Below are 18,316 nucleotides of genomic sequence, written 5' to 3'. Positions count from 1 at the left end.
ATAAATATATCAAGATAAAGTCCGATTCCTTGTAGGACTCTGATGCCATTGGCACCAGCTGGCAAACGATGAATCGCCGCGGCGACCATATCTTCTCTGGTGGGTTTAGCGGTCATGGGGATTTGGGGCGATGACCTAGCAGAGGAGGCGTTTTCTCACTAGCTTGTGTAGCGTAGAGAAATACAGTCAACCAGAACTACATCATAGGGAACCAGGATAACGAATGAAGGATACCTTGGAATCCACAGACAGGACCAGAGGATGTCCACGAAGAAGCTTTGAAGGAAGAAGAACACTACGGGATGAAGGCTTGGCGTTTGCTCCCGAAATCGCAGGCCTGACACGTGATGTCGCTGGGGCGCCGATCTTCTCCGCATAAGATTTGCGCTGCCTACAACATTTTCCAAAGACACTCAACGCTGCCTGATTCCAACCTCAATCGTATTCTCGAGACTATATTATGGGTCTAAATGGACATTCGCATATCGTCGTGCTCTAATCGCTCGCTCTACATTCCAGCCAAACTCTGGCTGACCTGTGAAAATAACATCACCAGGATGGCGGCTTCTAGCGAGAACCTCTGTTTCCAGAACGAGGGCGACCGCGTCTCATCCATCGCTAGTCTATAACAATTCTGCACCATTTGAATCGTGGTGCTTCTCCCGTCAGCTTCCATCCTCAGTCCCACTGCCATCGCCATGTACACGTGAAAGCGAGCCATCGACACGGAACAAGATCCGTGGAGCGCGAGTTGTGGCGAATCGACGATATCCAGGAATTCGAAGAGCTTGCTACGATTAAAAGGATACGGAGCGAGCGGCTGTTTTGATCCGTGGAAACGGTCGAAGAATTTATCCAGCAGCATTTCCGCCTCGAACCTTCCTGGCGTCCGTGGAGTCTCCGCAGTAGGAGATACCGGCGACATGTCGAAAACAACTGGGTCGAGGTCGCTCTCGAAGTTGAACGTTGATAGATCTCCTGGTGCTGATGCCCAGTCCGTGTCGAGGCCTAGCGATGAGATGGACGAACTGCGCGATCTGGACGGCCCAGGCAAACTTCTCGGAGATAAGTACGGCATCACGTTATGGTTTGGCGATGGACACGCCCCCATCGGAGGCGAGACTGCAGCAGTGTTTGGAGGACGCAGGGTATCCAGCCCTTCTAGTGGGATTGAAGGCGCAGGAGCAAGTGGGTGAAATATGGGCGAATGCGACAGCGACACCGGCGAAACAGGCGAGACTGGAGAAAGTGCATCGGCATAGTCGACAACTTGTATACTTGGGATGTCCAGTTGCGATAGGCTCGCTGGCTGGAGTTGACCATATCCATCCGTTATTATAGCCGGTCCCGGAGAGCCGAAATCGGTGGATATTCGAAAATCTGGCGGCCACTGTTGCGCTGACATGGGATTCGAATCATCGCCTGGAGTGCTCGTTGCGCCGGCTGTAAATTCTGCAATTTGCGCCTCGAGTTGGCGAACGCGCTGTTCCAACGCATGGGTGTCGTTCTTCTGTATCCGCACACAACTTATTCGAAAGCGCCGACAGGTGGCGCACGGCGTCTCTCCATCACAACGAATCTTCCTCCTTCGACACCTCTCGCATGCCGTTGTCGTCGTCTTACCCCGGCCAGAGCCCGTCTCACCGGTTGTCGATGGCTGAGACGGAGTCTGCCCTGGCTCCGCTGACATCTGAGGCACATTCATGACGAACAATTCTCAATCCCCCTCATATCGTAACAACAGCAACCAGTTTTCTGCGAAGGCTGGCGAGCAAGGCTGCTGGCCGAGGTCGGGAGGCGTGGTGGCATCAGCAGACGAGGCGAGGGTGACGAGAGGCGAAAACGGCGAATTCAAAGGAGGCAAACAAGCCTCGTGCGCTGGGCCGCAAGGCTCTGACTGGGGGAGAAACGGATTTTGTTTTACGACTGTTGGCTTCGCGCTCTCGACTGGCGAGTTCGATTTCAATACCCCGCTGCACTGCCACGCTGCCAACGCCGTCACCCCAACCCGTTCCCCCTCGCGTGAGTTTTCGCCATTCCCGTAGCAGTCAAGGATCTGCCGGGGTCCTGGATCATACGTTTGTCGAAAGCGCTCAGGACTGATGCGGATAAGGTCCGTTGTTTAGCGAAAAGATGGAGGAGAGTGGTTTGCAGGAAATTGGCGAAGTTGGAGTCGCCATTGTTCTCCAACTGTCTGAGTAAGGGCCGCCCGAGTAATGCGTTTCCGGGGGTACAGAGTACGAAGGAAGATTTGTCTGACAAGTCTCAGCGAAAAGTCCAGTATTTCAGAATAGCCTATCGCCGATCAGCGGCTTTCTTACCCCAGCCAGAAAGTGGACATACGGAGTACGATCACAGCGAAAAACGGCCTTGACAGGGTAGTCTGCGCAAAGAGTGGGACAACCACGCTGCGCCTGCCATACCTTCGGGCCACTTTACTTCGAAACTTTGCCCATGCAAGGATAAAGGATCATTTAATCGTGACCTCTCCCAAATGCGACCTGACATATACCTATTTTACCAGCCTCATCCTTGGTGTACGAAACATGTTGTCGACAAAACCCATGGGCAGCCCTTCTCCTGTCACAGACGCCGTGCAACGCATCCGAAATCACCGTCGGAACCAGGAAGCCCGCTGCCAAGCGACTCGGATGGACTAGCATCCTCATCAATGGAAGTTGGTAGGCGTTGACTGCGGTTAGGTGCCTTGGTTGCAGAACGGTAGATCGGTCAAGCACACGTGCTTGGCCAGCACTGTACGGAGTAGCATTCGCCTGCCCAGAGTCTTAGTATCATGGACGGAGCGACACGCAATCAGGGACTGCCAAAAGAGCCCAGAAATGACGAGGCCGCACACCTCAAAGTCGGGCAGCTTGGCTTACAACAATCTCTGGGCCCTGACTCGGACCATTTCGCTTTCAAGAAGATTAAGCCTGGCCACGCATCCGCCTCCGGCAACAACCATCAAACGGAGCCATCTCGCAGTCGAACCCCTCACGGTACCGCGATACCGCGCTACCCCAAGTCCGGCCGGGAGTCGATCCCGCGCAATCCCTTACATGCATTAGGACGGCATGGAATCTTCAACACTGAGAACCGCACCACCCTAACAAAAGCTCGAGTCGAGACCCTGCTGCACCTGCGGAGTGGGCTCCGCCCTTGGTCTTGGGGTTTGCTTGGCCGGCCAATCCTGGCCCTAACCCACGGGTCGCTGCCGCTGTAAAGGAGGCTGTGCACAGAAGCCCAGCAATCAGAGCACCGTACTAAAAGTCATCAAGGCCCTGGACGTCCTAGCGTGCTGGATGTTGTGTCTCCAATGAAAGCGTTGCTTTGTTTGCATTGCTTTAACTAGACAAGATGGCGTCCCCAGGGTCTGTTCCGGCGATTACTTTCGATCGCGTTCTTGTATGTTTCCCGGCTTTGTCTTTTTAACCCGCTGACAATCGATGGATAGGAAATACCTGAAGATTCCGATTCAGATGTTCCGAACGATGGCCTCGGTGACACTCGCGAGCGCTCGCATAGCAATTTGACCGCCGTTGGCAGTGAGTATACGGGACGCGAACGAGCGATGAGTGGAAGTACCATGGCCACAAGCAGTGCAGGCCTCGAAGTGCCCAAAGGCAAGGGGGAATTATCGTCAAGCACTGCACCGAGCGTGTTTTCGTCCGATGAGCAGGAGGAGGCTCTGCGACCGGATCCAGGGACCGAGGCGGACTTCCAAGTCGACAACAACCCGTTCGCGTATTCGCCTGGTCAACTTAACAAGCTCCTCAACCCAAAGTCGCTGCCGGCATTCGTCGCCTTGGGTGGACTTACCGGCTTGGCAAATGGACTTCGCACGGATCTGAGTGCTGGGTTGAGCACCGAGGCAGTGGGTGGCGAGAAACATACAGAGCCTGGGAAAGAGGTATTCGCGGACCGCATCCGCGTCTTCAAGGAGAATGTTCTGCCCGAGAAGAAGGCGACACCGCTGTGGAAGTTGATGTGGCTGGCCTATAACGACAAAGTGTTGATTCTGCTTACGGCCGCAGCGGCGATATCGTTGGCGCTTGGACTATACGAGACGTTTGGAGTGGAGCATGAGCCGGGGTCAGGAATGCCATTGGACTGGGTGGAGGGCTGTGCAATCTGCGTTGCTATCGTCATTGTGGTCATGGTCGGGTCGTTGAACGACTATCAGAAGGAAAGAGCGTTTGTCAAGCTCAACAAGAAGAAAGAGGATCGCGAGGTTACTGTCATTCGATCAGGGAAAACGGTCAGGATCCCAGTTTACGATGTGCTGGTGGGCGACGTTCTTCACCTTGAGCCTGGCGATCTGGTCCCGGTGGACGGTGTCTACATCGAAGGCCACAACGTCAAGTGCGACGAGTCATCGGCCACTGGAGAATCCGATCAGCTCAAGAAGACTGGTGGCGAACAAGTACTGCGACTTCTCGAACAAGGGCACACCAAGCAACAGGACATGGACCCGTTCATCATCTCCGGCAGCAAAGTCCTCGAAGGGGTCGGAACATGCCTTGTCACGTCAGTCGGTGTCAACAGCAGTTACGGAAAGATCCTCATGGCCATGCGTCAGGATATGGAGCCTACGCCGCTGCAGAAGAAGCTGGATCGCTTGGCTAGTGCTATTGCTAAGCTGGGCGCCAGTTCTGCCATCTTTCTCTTCCTGATCCTCCTATTTCGCTTCCTCGGTGGTCTCTCTGGGAATGATCGGACTGGTACGGAGAAGGCTTCTCAGGTCACGGATATCCTTATCGTCGCTATCACAGTCATTGTTGTTGCTGTTCCTGAAGGATTGCCGCTGGCGGTCACTTTGGCCCTGGCATTTGCGACTACTCGGATGGTGAAGCTCAATAACCTTGTCCGTGTCTTAAAGTCTTGCGAGACGATGGGAAATGCCACAACGGTTTGTTCCGACAAGACTGGTACGCTTACGACGAACAGAATGACGGTGGTAACCGGCACATTCGGAGACGACGACTTTGACGACAAGAACCGGACTGGGAAAGAACGGCGGTCAGCTGCATTTGCTAGCTCGCTCAGCTCAGAGCAGAAACGCATGCTCGTTGAGTCTGTCGCCATCAACTCCACGGCTTTTGAAGGCGAGGAGAACGGTGTTCCAGGGTTTGTTGGCTCCAAGACCGAAACAGCTTTGCTAGGGTTTGCCCGGGATGTCTTAGCGATGGGCCCACTCGCCGAAGAACGCGCCAATGCGACCGTTGTGCAGCTGATGCCTTTTGACTCCGGGCGGAAGTGTATGGGTGCCGTTATCAAGCTGCCAGACGGCAAATACAGGTTCCTCGTCAAAGGTGCCTCGGAGATTCTGCTCGGATACAGTTCGTCAGTTTGGATGCCCACTGGGCCGATCGAGTTGGTGTCGAGTGAGCGGGAACGGCTAGAGCAGGTAATCCTCGACTATGCAAAGCAGTCACTCCGCACAATTGCCTTGGTTTCGCGCGACTTTGCCGAGTGGCCGCCGAAGCATGCAGTTCACCCGGACGATCCGACGGATGCCGATATGGGTCTCCTGCTGGCGGACATGGTCTTCATGGGCGTTGTCGGCATCCAAGATCCCATACGACCCGGGGTTCTGGAGGCCGTGGCCAAGTGTCATCATGCTGGGGTTACTGTGCGCATGGTTACTGGTGATAATATGGTCACAGCAAAAGCCATTGCAACTGACTGTGGTATATACACTGGAGGAGTCGTTATGGAGGGCCCTAAGTTCCGCACGCTGTCCGACGCTGAATTCGACGACGTTCTTCCCCGTCTCCAGGTCCTTGCCCGTTCTTCACCCGAAGACAAACGGATTCTAGTCACTAGGTTGAGGGCGATGGGCGAGATCGTAGCTGTCACTGGAGACGGAACGAATGACGGCCCTGCCTTGAAGGCTGCCAACATCGGCTTTTCCATGGGTATCGCAGGCACGGAGGTGGCCAAGGAAGCGTCTGCTATTGTGCTGATGGACGACAATTTCTCCAGTATCCTCACTGCGCTAATGTGGGGTCGCGCTGTCAACGATGCGGTGCGCAAGTTCCTCCAGTTCCAGATTACCGTCAACATCACCGCCGTGCTTTTAACGTTCATCTCGTCGGTCGCGGACTCTGAGATGCGATCCGTGCTTACTGCCGTGCAGCTCCTCTGGATCAATCTCATCATGTAAGCACCGCAGCGTTTCTGCAAATCTTAGTTTACTGACACTGTTGGTAGGGACTCTCTTGCTGCCCTTGCGCTGGCGACCGACCCACCGACCGAAGAGATCCTCGACCGCAAGCCGATCAAAGGCGGCGCCCCGCTGATCTCAACCACCATGTGGAAAATGATAATCGGCCAGTCCATCTTCCAGCTCATCGTCACATTAATCCTCCATTTCGGCCCGCGCGAGAACTTCCTCGACTACCCCGAAGACATCCGGCGCTCGATCGTGTTCAACACCTTCGTCTGGATGCAAATCTTCAATGAATTCAACAACCGCCGCCTCGACAACAAATTCAACATCTTCACTGGCCTGCACCGGAACTGGTTCTTCATCGGCATCAACTGCATCATGGTCGGCTGCCAGATTGTCATTGCGTTCTACGGCGGGGCCGCGTTCAGCATCGTCCGCATCCACGACGAGCAGTGGGCCATCTGTATCCTTGTTGCGGCGATTAGTCTCCCCTGGGCGATTGTGGTTCGCATCTTCCCGGATCCGTGGTTCCATGCCATTGCGACTTTCGTGGGGAAGCCGGTTGTGCTTATCTATCGGCCTGCCAGTCGGGGGATGCGGAAACTCGGAAGAGGAATCCGGGGGTTGCGCCGGAAGAAGGAAGTGGATGGGGATGATGATGCCGGGAATGCGCAGGATGAGATCGAGACTCAGCCTGTCCCGACAAGGGATTACTCTGCCAAGGAAGTCTCTGGTGATGGGAATGTTTAATACGGCGACGTGAGGAATCTGGCGTGACTTGCTTTTTGTGACGATAGGTATATGGGCGTCCCTGCGACTAGAAGAACACTTTCTGCTCTTTTGTTTTCTGCTCCTTTCCCGAGACTTCATTATGTTTGATTTGCATAAACTGGCTTTTGTGACTGTTGTTGTCGTCGTAGGGTACGCACTCAGCAGGAGCCGCCGCGTAGATCCTCGCGAGCCTCCAGCCGTGAGCGGGAGCATCCCCTTGATCTCTCACCTCATCGGCTTCTGCTCCCACGGGGGTGAGTACTTCAGTATCCTGGCGTAAGTGCACTGCTCAACCTGTCGTGTGCTCCAACTAACATAATCTAGCAAGAAACATGACCACCCCATCTTCTCAATCAACCTAATCCTAACCAGGATCTACATCGTCACCTCCCCCGCGCTCCTCCAGTCCATGCAGCGCAACAGCCAAACGCTCAGCCTCGACCCGTTCATCACCTACACCACACCCCGCCACGCCGGAATCCACGGGGAGAGCCTAGAACTGCTCCGTGAGAAACGAACTGGCGGACAAGGTCTCAACCAGACAGTTATGCACGCAATGCGCCAGACGTTGACGGGCAAGTCGCTCCACGTGATGAACCAGCGCATGGCTGCGCTGCTAACGCCCTTCGTCGATGAGCTTCTGCACTCTGGCGGAGAGGTCGTGGATCTGTACGACTGGGTTATTCGGGCCGTTATCGCTGCGAGCACGGATGCCTCGTATGGCCCGTTGAATCCGTATAAGGATCGCAGGGTTGTTGATGCGTTCCGGTATTACCTCTACTACCTACCAGATTATATCGCCCCGCGACAACGATTCCTGCAATTACATGCTAATCGCACCGTGCCAACACAGGACCCTCGACTCCCACCTCCTCCTCACCTACCTAGACTTCCTCCCCGCCTTCATCCGCCGGAAACCAACCAAAGCCCGCGAAACCCTCGCCGCCGCACTGCTAAAGTACTTCCGCGCGAACGGACACACGCAGGGCTCAGAACTGACACGCGTCCGGTATGAGACTCTAGTCCGTGGCGGTCTCGCGCTCCCCGACATCGCGCGCCACGAAGCAGCCATGGCTATCGGCCTGCTGTCGAACACCGCCCCCGCCGCGTTCTGGGTGACATTCAACATCTTCTCAAGGCCGGAGCTACTTCGTCAGATTCGGGATGAGGTCCAGCGGAGTGCTTTACGTTTTAGAGAAGACGAGACGCACGTCATCGATCTCCAGAGCCTTAAGTCTGCTTGTCCCTTGCTTCTCTCGACCTACCAGGAATCGCTCCGGGGATCGTCAGCTTTCGCGACGCGTGTTGCTACCGCTGATACGGTTCTTGGTGGGAGGTATCTTGTTCGCGGGGGGTGCTTGGTTGGCGCGCCCAGCGGCGCGATGGGCGCGCATGCGGACGTCTGGGGCGTCGGGCTGGGGTCCTCTTCCCCTTCTCCTTCTCCCTCTGCGGATGGGGATGGTGATGGCGATGCTGATACCCAATCCGATCGCCCCGGAGCAGATGAGTTTGATCCCCGCCGCTTCATCAAGACGCCGGGCTACAACCCGCGCCGCACAGGGGGACTGATGACGTTCGGTGTCTCGCCCATCCTCTGTCCTGGTCGGCACTTTGCAACCGCTGAGATATTGGCACTTGTGGCGATGCTTGTGCTACGGGTTGATATTGAGCCCGTTGGGACCGATGGGAGTAGGAGGTGGGTAAAGCCGAAGACGAATGGGATGGCTACGGCGTCGATTACGGGGCCGGTTCAGGGGGGCTTCCATGTTCGGGTTTGGGATCGGGAGGGTGGTGATGTTGGACTTGGTGAGAGGTGGGAGGTTGCGGTCGGGGATGGGGAAGAGGCAGACGGAGAAGGGAATGGGGATGGGGATGGGAGAGTCCAGCTTGCTGTTGGGTAGACTAGATTGGCTTTTGGTTTATCGTTCTTACACTGCAGCCTACCCTACCTAGGTTACAATTGTGTTCCGCCATTGGATAGATATGGATACTCGGAGTACGCCTAATTCCACCGCTGGACCTCGCTACCTGTTTTTTCGCTTTCATGGACCCCCGCGCTTCCAGTACGGTTGTGCGCTTACTCACCCGTTTTGTATGGCAAACTGCACAACGGCCCTTAGGGGTTTGAATTCCTAGATGTCACGCATCCAATAACTTTATTAACCCCCAACTCCCAACCTGGAGGCGTTGTATTCTGAATGAAGGCCCCTTGTTGCTTAATATAAGTGTTAATTATATAGCGAGAACTTACTCATGTTTAGCTTGCAGTTAAAATGTTAAAGTTTATATAAGAAATCAGAATTCAAAGCGCTGCGGTCGGGCGCGGAGTATTTCGCCGCTAGGCTAGCCTAATTCAAGGTGGCGACTTGAGATGTGGTGGCCTGAGGCTAAGACGTAGTTGGGTAAAAAAATCATCCATTGTGCAGTTTACCATACAAACAGGTGCATAAGTGCACAATGCATGATTGGCGGCCGGGGTCCATGAAAGCGAGAAAACAGGTGGGTCAGGTTTCGCGGTGGAATTAGGCGGATATGCATAATTACGGCTTGGCTCGGCCAAATATAAATGGTCGGGGGACTCTACTTTTAAAACATCTAAGAAATATTGTGTACCGCTGGCCCGGACAACATCCAGTCTTAATCTCAGCTCCAGTGCTTTTGACTGTTGGGGTAACAGGGCAACAAGGCACAGCTGCCCAAGCTTAAGGGTTCAGCCATTGCGCGTTGGTCTCCATACCACAATTCTTCGCGGAATGAGTCATTCTTTGGACGTCAAGACAGGGAGGGCTTGGCCTGAAAGGGCGTCCTCAGTACGGAGTATTTACTGGTCATACCCATCACGACAACGTCATTGGTGGTAATTCCTCACATAACGCAGCTAGGTCTACCTACATCCTCGGTGTTTGGCAGAACGAGACAAGACTGCTGAGCGATCTGGGTGCCCTGGATGTGATTGTGTCCACACCTGCACGGGGACCTACCTTATGATATGATACCCATCTGGGATACACCGCCACATCCTGGCAAACGTACAGAGTGTATTTTCGCATGCGCCAACATGTCCACGTCCCGAGATTCAAAGTAAGGCCGGCTTTATATGGTATGGCACGCTACAATGTCGTTGCGGGAGACCATGACATACCATAGTAGGGGCATTCAGACCCAGACTCCGCATATCACAGCAAATATGCATGGAGCCATCACCATAACCATCCAACATCAGACGATGCACAACTCGTCCCTGAGAGAAGGGACCGGAAGATCGGCAACAAGACCAACCGCACGGGGGTCATGGGGTGGTCTGGTTCCGTGGTCAAGCCTGCTAGAGCCGCACTAAGCACTAAGCGAGGCGATAGTACGGGGGAAGCTAGCTATATCAGAGTTAGAGCGAGGCCTGGCTAATCTCCCGATAGACGCTTATTGGCTCTGTTTCAGGGACATCACAGCTTTGCGTGGAGGCGTTCCCTTATCCCCGAGATTAGGTTGCAATTACAGTTCTTTGTTGGTCTTGGTGCCTGTGCCTGTGCCTGTGCCTATCTGGCTGGCTACTTATATCCCTCACGCCCGGCGGTTATTCTTCGTTCGAACTTATTCCTGAGCTTTCTGCCTTTCATATTCCTAACGAGTTATTCAAGTTCCGCGTCAAAATGCGCTCCTTCGCCCCCCTCACCCCGGCCCTCTTCCTCTCCCTCGCTGCTCTCACCCTAGCAGACGACGACAAAACCACCACAATGCCCTACTACCAGCCCGACTGGGAAGAAGCGTGGTCCGCTATGCCCTCGTACACGAACGTCGAGGGCTCCGTCGTATCCATCCACTCGCCCGACATAACCTACGCTATGTCCTGCACATCCGGCGCGAAATCGAGCACATGCAGCATCGACGATCCCTGGACCATGATCGCCGGCCCAGAGACCTTCAAACAGACAGGCACGTACACGGCGTACGACTGGACTCCCGCTGTCACCGTGACGTACGACTGGGACTGCAAGATGACGAGTTATTCCGAGAGCCCGAGCTGCAGTTTTAGTCTGAGTTATACCGGGTCTGAGAGTGGGATGGAGACGTCGAGCAGTATCAAGACGAGTACCAGCTGGGATTATACGACTGGTTCTCCCTATGGACTGCCGGTTACGGCGGGGCTGGATAAGATCTCTGAGGCTGTGGAGAGTGCGCAGGCTGAGGCCACCACGACGGCTAGTGATGGCGGTGCGATGGGGATTCGGCCTGTTGAGGCGTTTATTACGGCTGCGCCGGTTGTGCTTGCTGCTGGGGTTGGGGCGTTCTTTTGATGGACTTTAGCTGCTGGGATGTGGAGATAATGATGCCATATTTTGTGTTGTCTTGTTGGACTTGTTGTGTTCGTTTGGATTTCGTTGTGTGATGGGATGTTTTTTCAAAGGCTGAGCCTTGATCCTCAGATGAAATATGACCTGTTGATGTACTAACACATTGTTGGAAATGATGACTGCCCCTTCTCACGATGCTATCTTTTCTCCGGGGCTCACTGTTTACTTAATCACTTCATGACTGTGTAGGTTACTTGAATAAAGCATGCATGTTGAGGACGAGAATACCAATTATCTCCGCGTGAGACTCTAGCTATGAAGACTCGCACTGAGCTCCGGGTAATTAAACTATCGTATCCGACAAACAACTGAATAAATTGTACAACTGTATTCGTGGCACGTACGATATACTATCGGGTGTTCAGCGGTAGCAAGGTAAAAGTAAACTATGGATACCCCAAGCTTCTTCCGAGTCACAGCACCGGGCACGTATATCGACCGTCTAAGAGGAGCCGAGACTCTGGCAGTGGCAAGAAGCTAAACGCAAATTGCGGCTACCTAAGTAGAGGTCCGTCTGATGCAGGAGTATCGGAAGCCAAGGCATTGCGGCACAGATGGAGGGGAGTATATAAAGATTACGTTGCAATCTAGAATGCGCCTTCTGGTGCCGCACCGGGTACAGGTCGATCCTTCTCATCTATTGACCACGATGACTTGGAGTAGGAGTTGCGAGGGTATACTGATAGCGATAGCTCCCATTAAAGAGTCCTGGGATACTTCGATGTGTGTACACCTGATTTGCACTTCCAATATGGTTCGAGACCTTTTAGGTATAGGGGCCTAGGAGCTTATATGTTGCCCGTGATATTCCAAAGCGTCAGTAACATAATGAATCTTGTACTGCCATATTGCGAGCTCTATGCCGTTGCATGTTATCAAAATATGCCTAGGTACTATTACTGTGAATGTCCGGAATCCACCTTGGAATTCTGCCCTAGCACATATCGGCGGCGTACCCAACCTCAACCGTTCCAAGCGTAGCTCCAGTGTCGGCAACCTCAGTATCACCGTCACAGAACTACATTCGTCAGCCTTGAGCACAGAGGTTGAAGGTAGTTTGGAGTATTCGTGGTACATACCGCAGCGCTACCAGTTGGAGCCTTAATAGCGTACTTACCGCCCTCGGAGTCGAACTTGTACGAGCGCGCGACGGGGGTGAGGTAGAACCATCCGCTGTTAAGATGCAACTTGGTTAGTATGTAGAAAGCGGGAGATGGGGTCGGTAGGGTGGGGTAAGGTGCATACACTGAGTCCTGATGGTTAAAGATGTAAGTCAGTTACTTGTTACTTTTTGTACGAAAGATGGCGCCACAATTGAAACCAGTGGAACCACCTCACCTATCGATAGTAAAAAGGGGACTTACAAAGACCTGAGCACCGCCCTCGTAGTTGGGCTCTGGGTAGGACTCGAAGCGGACGGCGGAGGCAGTGGCAGCCAGGATGGCGCCGAGGGCAATGGAGAGCTTCATTGTGATATTGCAACGAACGTTTGAATTGAGGAAATTGGGAAAAAGGATGTATCGTCCGCTCACCTGGCGAGAGGTGAGACTTTATAACCTCGCTCTCAGGGTCCAGGCTGGTCCCTTTGGATGTGGATACAGCCAACTCGGCCCCCACGTTACAGTGTCTCGCCTGCGTAGATTGAACTCCAACTCCGACTTCAGTACCATAGCTCAGGCCACTCAATCTAGTGATCCTTGGCATCGTTAGTATCTTGCTGCAGAACGACCCGTCCAATCATGTGGTGGGTTACGAGGATGATGTTGGGTTAACGCATGGTTAGGGCTTGAGGTTCGGGCCGTGGGGTCGCCAAAGGGCAATTTGGACGGTGTTTCCAGTGGTTTCTTGACCAGAGCTTCTATCTCTCTATGAAAAGCTGTGCGGTATTGGGCGATTGACTATTCACTAGCTTGTTATGCTCCCAGTCGTAGGCGATGGACCAACTCTCCATGGACCTCGGACGGAGCAAGTGTTGTACCCGTTCCAGGGCTTGCGAATGATAGAGTATACAATTCCAGGACATTGAGTGTCGAAATGGAACTACTCATCAAAAAGCCTCTGTATTTATCATACTTTTGTTTTAATGTCTACTTGTGGTATGATATTGGATTCCAAACCAACTTCCTCGTATCGGGTGAGGATGTCTAAGTAACATGCCTAGGAGGTTTAATCAACATCATATCTATTCTGTACATGAGGTGCCTTCCCAACATTATACTAATATGGTAGCATTCAGCTAGCCCAGACTTTCCTTTCGGTGGTGTGGAGGTAATGACTTCTACTATGTCCTCCAATCCTTTATCCTTCCGCCAATCGTTTATAACCTTACATATAGACAACCAAACACCACCGTTGCTATATGTCACAGCTGGAAAGGGATTTATACCACAAGCAAAAAAGAATCAACCCATGATTCCATGATATAGAAGACTGGCAAGCAGGCATGTCTCTGACTAGACCTATGTTTACTAGATGCTCTGTTCTTGATCTAACATCTGGGTGGCCTCAAAAAACATTGAATGAGATTGCCAGTTTCCTTTTCTATATCCCTTCTTAGCGAGGTAAGATCCGCTGTATATCAGCTGATATGGGAGAAGAGTGAAGCCAGTTCGCACATGTGCATAGGTATGGTAGTACCGGTATGATGGGTTCTTACAATGAAGAATACCCCCTGGCAAAGCTGAGCGTATGCTCAGGGAATAGACAATACAACTATCGAGTATAAAGTAACGTCCAACAAGAACAAGGATAATTCTATTATAACTCTCTATGAAAGCAAAGCACCCTTAAAGCTAGGTATGAACAACAATCCAACTCCAAAATCAAGCCCCAGCATGCGCAGCCTGAGCCAGAAACTCTTTGCTAAACGGATAATCATTATACCCCTTCTCACTCATCGTCAAATAAAACGTCTTCCGATCATACTTGTTAAGCTCAATCCCGTGTCTAACCCTAAACACCAAATCCGGATTCGCCAGAAAATGCCGCCCAAATGCAATCAACACATCCCACTTCTTATACCGCTCCTCGACAGCCCACGCCGCCGCCTGCGGCGTATACCCGCCAGCCACGATAACAGGAGAGCGGTTATGCCAGGCCTCGAGGATAAAGTCGAGTGTCCGCCCCTGGTTCACGGTCTTGCCGCCGAAGATTAACGCCCCGGGATCGCCGGTTGCTTCGACGAGGGAGAGGTATGCGAGTGGTGGGACGGTGGTCTTCAATTGCTCAATGATGTACAGATACGTCTCGTGGATATCGCTCTTCTCGGCGTCCTGGAAGGCAGCGTAGGGTGAGAGTCTGAGCGCGACGCGGTGCGCGCCGATGGCATCCACGACAGCTCTTACAACATCAAGGACAAGACGGGCGCGGTTCTCGATTGATCCACCCCATTCATCAGTCCGGTGATTGACGGCGTCAGACAGGAACTGGTCAAGCAGGTAGCCATGCGCACAGTGGATCTCGACGCCATCGCCGCCAGCCTCGATAACGCGCTTCGCGGTATCCACGAAATCCTGGATCGTCTGGGCAATCTCGTCCTCGGTCATTTCTGCGGGTATCGCTTCGACACCGGGCATAGGCGTCGCACTGGCCGAGCGGTACTTGTACCCTTTTCCCTGTAGGAAGTCAGGGTAACTCGCGCGCCCCATACCCCAGATCTGCTGAAAGTAGAATGATCCCTTTTGATGTACAGCGGCAATGATTTCCCGCCACGCGTCGACTTGCTCTTGGCTAATAAAACCGGGTGTGTTATTTTGGCCCTCCTCTGAGTGCGAGATGGCGGTTGCTTCGGAGATGGTTAGGGTTCCGGGGGTTGAAGCGCGGTCGGCGTAGTAGCGGACCATGAAGGGGAGGGGCGTGTGGGTGTCGGAATTGCGGTTGCGCGTTAAGGGTGGGAAGACGATGCGGTGGGAGAGGGGGGTATTGCCGATGCGGATTGGAGTGAAGAGTTTGCTTGTTGCTGAGTTTATGGGTGGTGTTGAATTGGATATGGTTGCGGGTGGGGGGTTGTTGGAGGTTGTGGTGAGAGTTGTAGTTGCCATGGTTGATATTTGGTGTGCTTCAGCTTAGAAAATCGCTTGTAGTTGTATTCTTGTTGAGAACAATGAAAATGGGTCTAGACACTTGATAGCAGCAATTGTGCTTCTGACTTGGAGGTGTGGTGCCAGTAGGTTAAAGGCTATTGGGGAATGTGTAGAGCTCATTGCACGGGTGGCGACAGACGCTTTATAGCTGCTGTAAATATCAACATTCTGACAACATGGAATCTCACGATGATTGTAAATCAACATGCCTAAGCCAGTATGAGCTTGACTTGGCATGAACTCCGACATGTCAGACTCCGATGCCCCTTTTAGTTACTGCAGATAGCACCCTATAGCTACGTTCACGACCCCGAGAATTTCCAGGCACGGCCCTAATAGTTAGGGCAGGTACTCCGTAGCTCCGGTCTCACCAGGGCCAGTCAGAAGTCCAGTCGGGAGCAAGAGTGGGGCGAATTTTGGAGTAAGGGTTAGCAGCCTGGACACGGAGTCCCGGAGCTGCAGGTAAGGCAAGATGTACAGCAAACCTTCATTGGAGTGCAACTATATACCATATATCCTGAAGACTTGCATTTGCCGTATAGAGTGCTTCCTCAAGCCACCTATCCTCCCCAGTTGTTTTGTTGGGCCCATCTCCAGAGTCTCATCACCCTCGATGCAATAAACGCACAGCCTCACCTGCTAGGGAATTGTCCACCTCATACTACGCGGAACACACTGGAGTTTAAACACAGCTAAAATGATGTGCATATGGCTCATTCTGCAGGTCAACCTCGGAACGAGATCACCTTGACAGAGACTATAACGATTGTACGAGGGTCCGGGTGCAATATGGTAGCATTACATAGCTGACTGGCAGCATAGGCATAGCAAGAATAAGCGGGAACGTAAGGTTGCGACTGGATGGGCCCACTCAACGATGTTCCACTGCATCCATCAATTGGACCTAGATTGCCCCGGATGTAAAGGGACTTTACTGTACTACAACAGCATCAGGGAGACCAATCACGGTGTATATGCGCTGGTCCTCGCAACCCGGGTCCAGAGCCTTTCTGAATTCTGGGCCAACCGATGCTCCTTAGAGACGAGTATCATCGTGTCTTGGGCACCCTGCCGCACAGCCAGTGTCACCATGTATCTGCGCGTGATGAGCTGAATGCGGGGTCATGGCACAGACCATCAGGTAAAAGGCAAAGATCAAATGGACCTCTATGTAAGGGGGATATGGTTACGGTATATAGCAGTCACCATTCATGCTAAGATATTTGAATCATCTATCAATCTAAGCAACCATCTCAGCAAGCAATATAAGGCTATACCAGCAGATTACATGCACCACACCACACCATGGCCATCGAAACAACCCACAACCACGACGTCCTCTGGTCCTCACTAGAAGGTCAGGATATGCAGATCCCAAACCTCATCGCCCTCCTCCCGGAGGGTGAAGAGAAGATGAAGCTGCACCCAGAGTACAAGAAGTGCCGGGACGAGGTTCTGAATCCGTGGATTCGTCGGTAGGCCTCATTCCAACATGCTTCACTCATCAGTTTCAACCCCAGCTGACTTCGCAGGTAATGTTCTAGCTGGACCAATAACGATACAACCTGCCAAGCTCTCCAAAAGGGCGAGTTCGGGCTCTTCGCAGCCATGATCTGCGCCGATGCATCGTATGACAAGCTCTGCACGGTCGCGAAGTTCTTCGCCTGGGTATAAACACTCTTCCGCCCATCTCCATTCCTTATCTGTAACAATTATACCTGACAACTACTAACAGGGTGTGGGTGTGGCAGTACTACCTCTGGGACGACCTCTTCGACCACGACACATTGCGGCACGAAACCGCCCACGGGATGAGCGATAACCGCCGCGTGAGCATCACGTACATCGCGCACCAGCTTTTGCCTGAGAATAAGGATAACGCGGAGGCGCCGGATCTTGACTCGTATCCCGAGCAGCTGGTTAAGGCGTTACGGGCGTGGGATGAGATTGGGGTGCATATACGACAGGATTGCTCGGAGGGTGGGTGCAATTTCTAACATTAAATGGGTGGACGATGAAATGGAACAGAACGTATACTGACGACGGCCAGGGACTCGAAAGGTTCTATGCGACGCAATGACGGAGTATATGGACTCCGTCGGCGCGGTCAATGCGCTCTTTGCCGATGGGAAGAAGCCGACCGTGCAGGAGTACTAGGCGCGCAGGGATCGCGATGCGGGTGTTTATCCGGGGATTGCGACAATTCCGTTAGTATCATGTTTTCCAAGCCCAGCAGGCACTGCCTGACAGGTATGCCATCAATGAAAAAGGCTAATGAGCGTGACTTAGGTTCGTGGCCGGTCTCGACATCACCTCGTCCGATGTAGCGGGAGACCAGATGAAGGCGTTGTGGAGGGATACATCGTATTTCGTGCATATGTGAGTACCAAAATACACCAGCCCGTGCATTCACTATGATACCTAGAACAGCTTACCCTTCCACCTAGCGCGAACGACTTGATTTCTTTGCAGAAAGAGCTCATATGTTCCATTGTTACCGTCCAGATGCACACCGTACTAACTTCCCCAGGCCGACGGGCAAATCGAAAACCTCATCCCGGTCCTCGTGCTCAACAAGGACGTCCCCATCAAGGATGCGGTGGACGAAGCGTACGAACTCGCTAATAACCACATTACTTCCCTCGAAGCCTCTGCCAGTGCCCTAGAGCGCGACGACATCTCGCAGCCCGTGTCTAGAGCGTTCGCCAAAGGGTGTAAAGATCTTGTTGCTGCGCTTGTTCACTGGAAGTATGTACCGTATTTCATCCGCACCGGGACACGGGGCGATAAATAAAACGGCGAGTGGCGCTGACATGTTCTGCTTCTTGCAGCTATGAAGGCGGACGGTACCTCAACGATAGGAAGCTTGACGATGAAGGCGTCTTCCACTTCCAGATCGAAAAATGCCGCGAGAAGTAGGCACCTCCAACCTTAGGGGGTTA

General features: G+C 53.0%; 6 protein-coding genes across 6 annotated transcripts; 4 read left to right on the top strand and 2 right to left on the bottom strand.

Annotated features, from left to right (window-relative positions):
* Positions 1-420: 420 nt before the first annotated feature.
* BDW74DRAFT_131371 (Zn(II)2Cys6 transcription factor domain-containing protein) lies at positions 421-2,029 on the bottom strand. The gene has a single exon (XM_073722293.1). The coding sequence runs from the start codon at positions 1,703-1,705 to the stop codon at positions 509-511; it is 1,197 nt and encodes a 398-aa protein (XP_073585778.1). The 5' UTR covers positions 1,706-2,029; the 3' UTR covers positions 421-508.
* A 1,328-nt stretch (positions 2,030-3,357) lies between these two features.
* Positions 3,358-6,922, top strand: BDW74DRAFT_176652 (uncharacterized protein; the record flags this gene model as incomplete). The annotated part of the gene is made up of 3 exons (XM_073728680.1): positions 3,358-3,405; positions 3,455-6,162; positions 6,214-6,922. 3 exons carry the CDS (start codon positions 3,358-3,360, stop codon positions 6,920-6,922), a joined length of 3,465 nt encoding a protein of 1,154 aa, XP_073585777.1.
* Positions 6,923-6,956: 34 nt separating this feature from the next.
* On the top strand, positions 6,957-8,949 carry BDW74DRAFT_190035 (cytochrome P450; the record flags this gene model as incomplete). Its single annotated transcript, XM_073732100.1, has 5 exons — positions 6,957-7,219; positions 7,268-7,711; positions 7,797-8,404; positions 8,447-8,731; positions 8,897-8,949. The coding sequence occupies exons 1-5, from the start codon at positions 7,044-7,046 to the stop codon at positions 8,947-8,949; spliced, it is 1,566 nt and encodes a 521-aa protein (XP_073585776.1). The 5' UTR covers positions 6,957-7,043.
* A 1,486-nt stretch (positions 8,950-10,435) lies between these two features.
* BDW74DRAFT_131331 (uncharacterized protein) lies at positions 10,436-11,408 on the top strand. Its single transcript, XM_073722292.1, has one exon. It carries the CDS (start codon positions 10,591-10,593, stop codon positions 11,233-11,235), a length of 645 nt encoding a protein of 214 aa, XP_073585775.1. The 5' UTR covers positions 10,436-10,590; the 3' UTR covers positions 11,236-11,408.
* A 2,706-nt stretch (positions 11,409-14,114) lies between these two features.
* Positions 14,115-15,332, bottom strand: BDW74DRAFT_167063 (alkene reductase; the record flags this gene model as incomplete). Its single annotated transcript, XM_073726650.1, has 1 exon — positions 14,115-15,332. One exon carries the CDS (start codon positions 15,330-15,332, stop codon positions 14,115-14,117), a length of 1,218 nt encoding a protein of 405 aa, XP_073585774.1.
* Positions 15,333-16,679: 1,347 nt separating this feature from the next.
* BDW74DRAFT_176647 (terpene synthase family protein) lies at positions 16,680-18,293 on the top strand (the record flags this gene model as incomplete). Its single annotated transcript, XM_073728679.1, has 8 exons — positions 16,680-16,849; positions 16,919-17,042; positions 17,126-17,354; positions 17,425-17,524; positions 17,664-17,753; positions 17,847-17,859; positions 17,905-18,122; positions 18,206-18,293. The coding sequence occupies 8 exons, from the start codon at positions 16,680-16,682 to the stop codon at positions 18,291-18,293; spliced, it is 1,032 nt and encodes a 343-aa protein (XP_073585773.1).
* Positions 18,294-18,316: the final 23 nt, after the last annotated feature.

This window comes from Aspergillus multicolor, assembly GCF_047715735.1.
Source record: "Aspergillus multicolor strain CBS 133.54 unplaced genomic scaffold BDW74scaffold_7, whole genome shotgun sequence".
Lineage (NCBI taxonomy): Eukaryota > Fungi > Ascomycota > Eurotiomycetes > Eurotiales > Aspergillaceae > Aspergillus > Aspergillus multicolor.
Note: the sequence above shows the minus strand (reverse complement) of the source record. Positions and strands in the feature narration are given on the sequence as shown.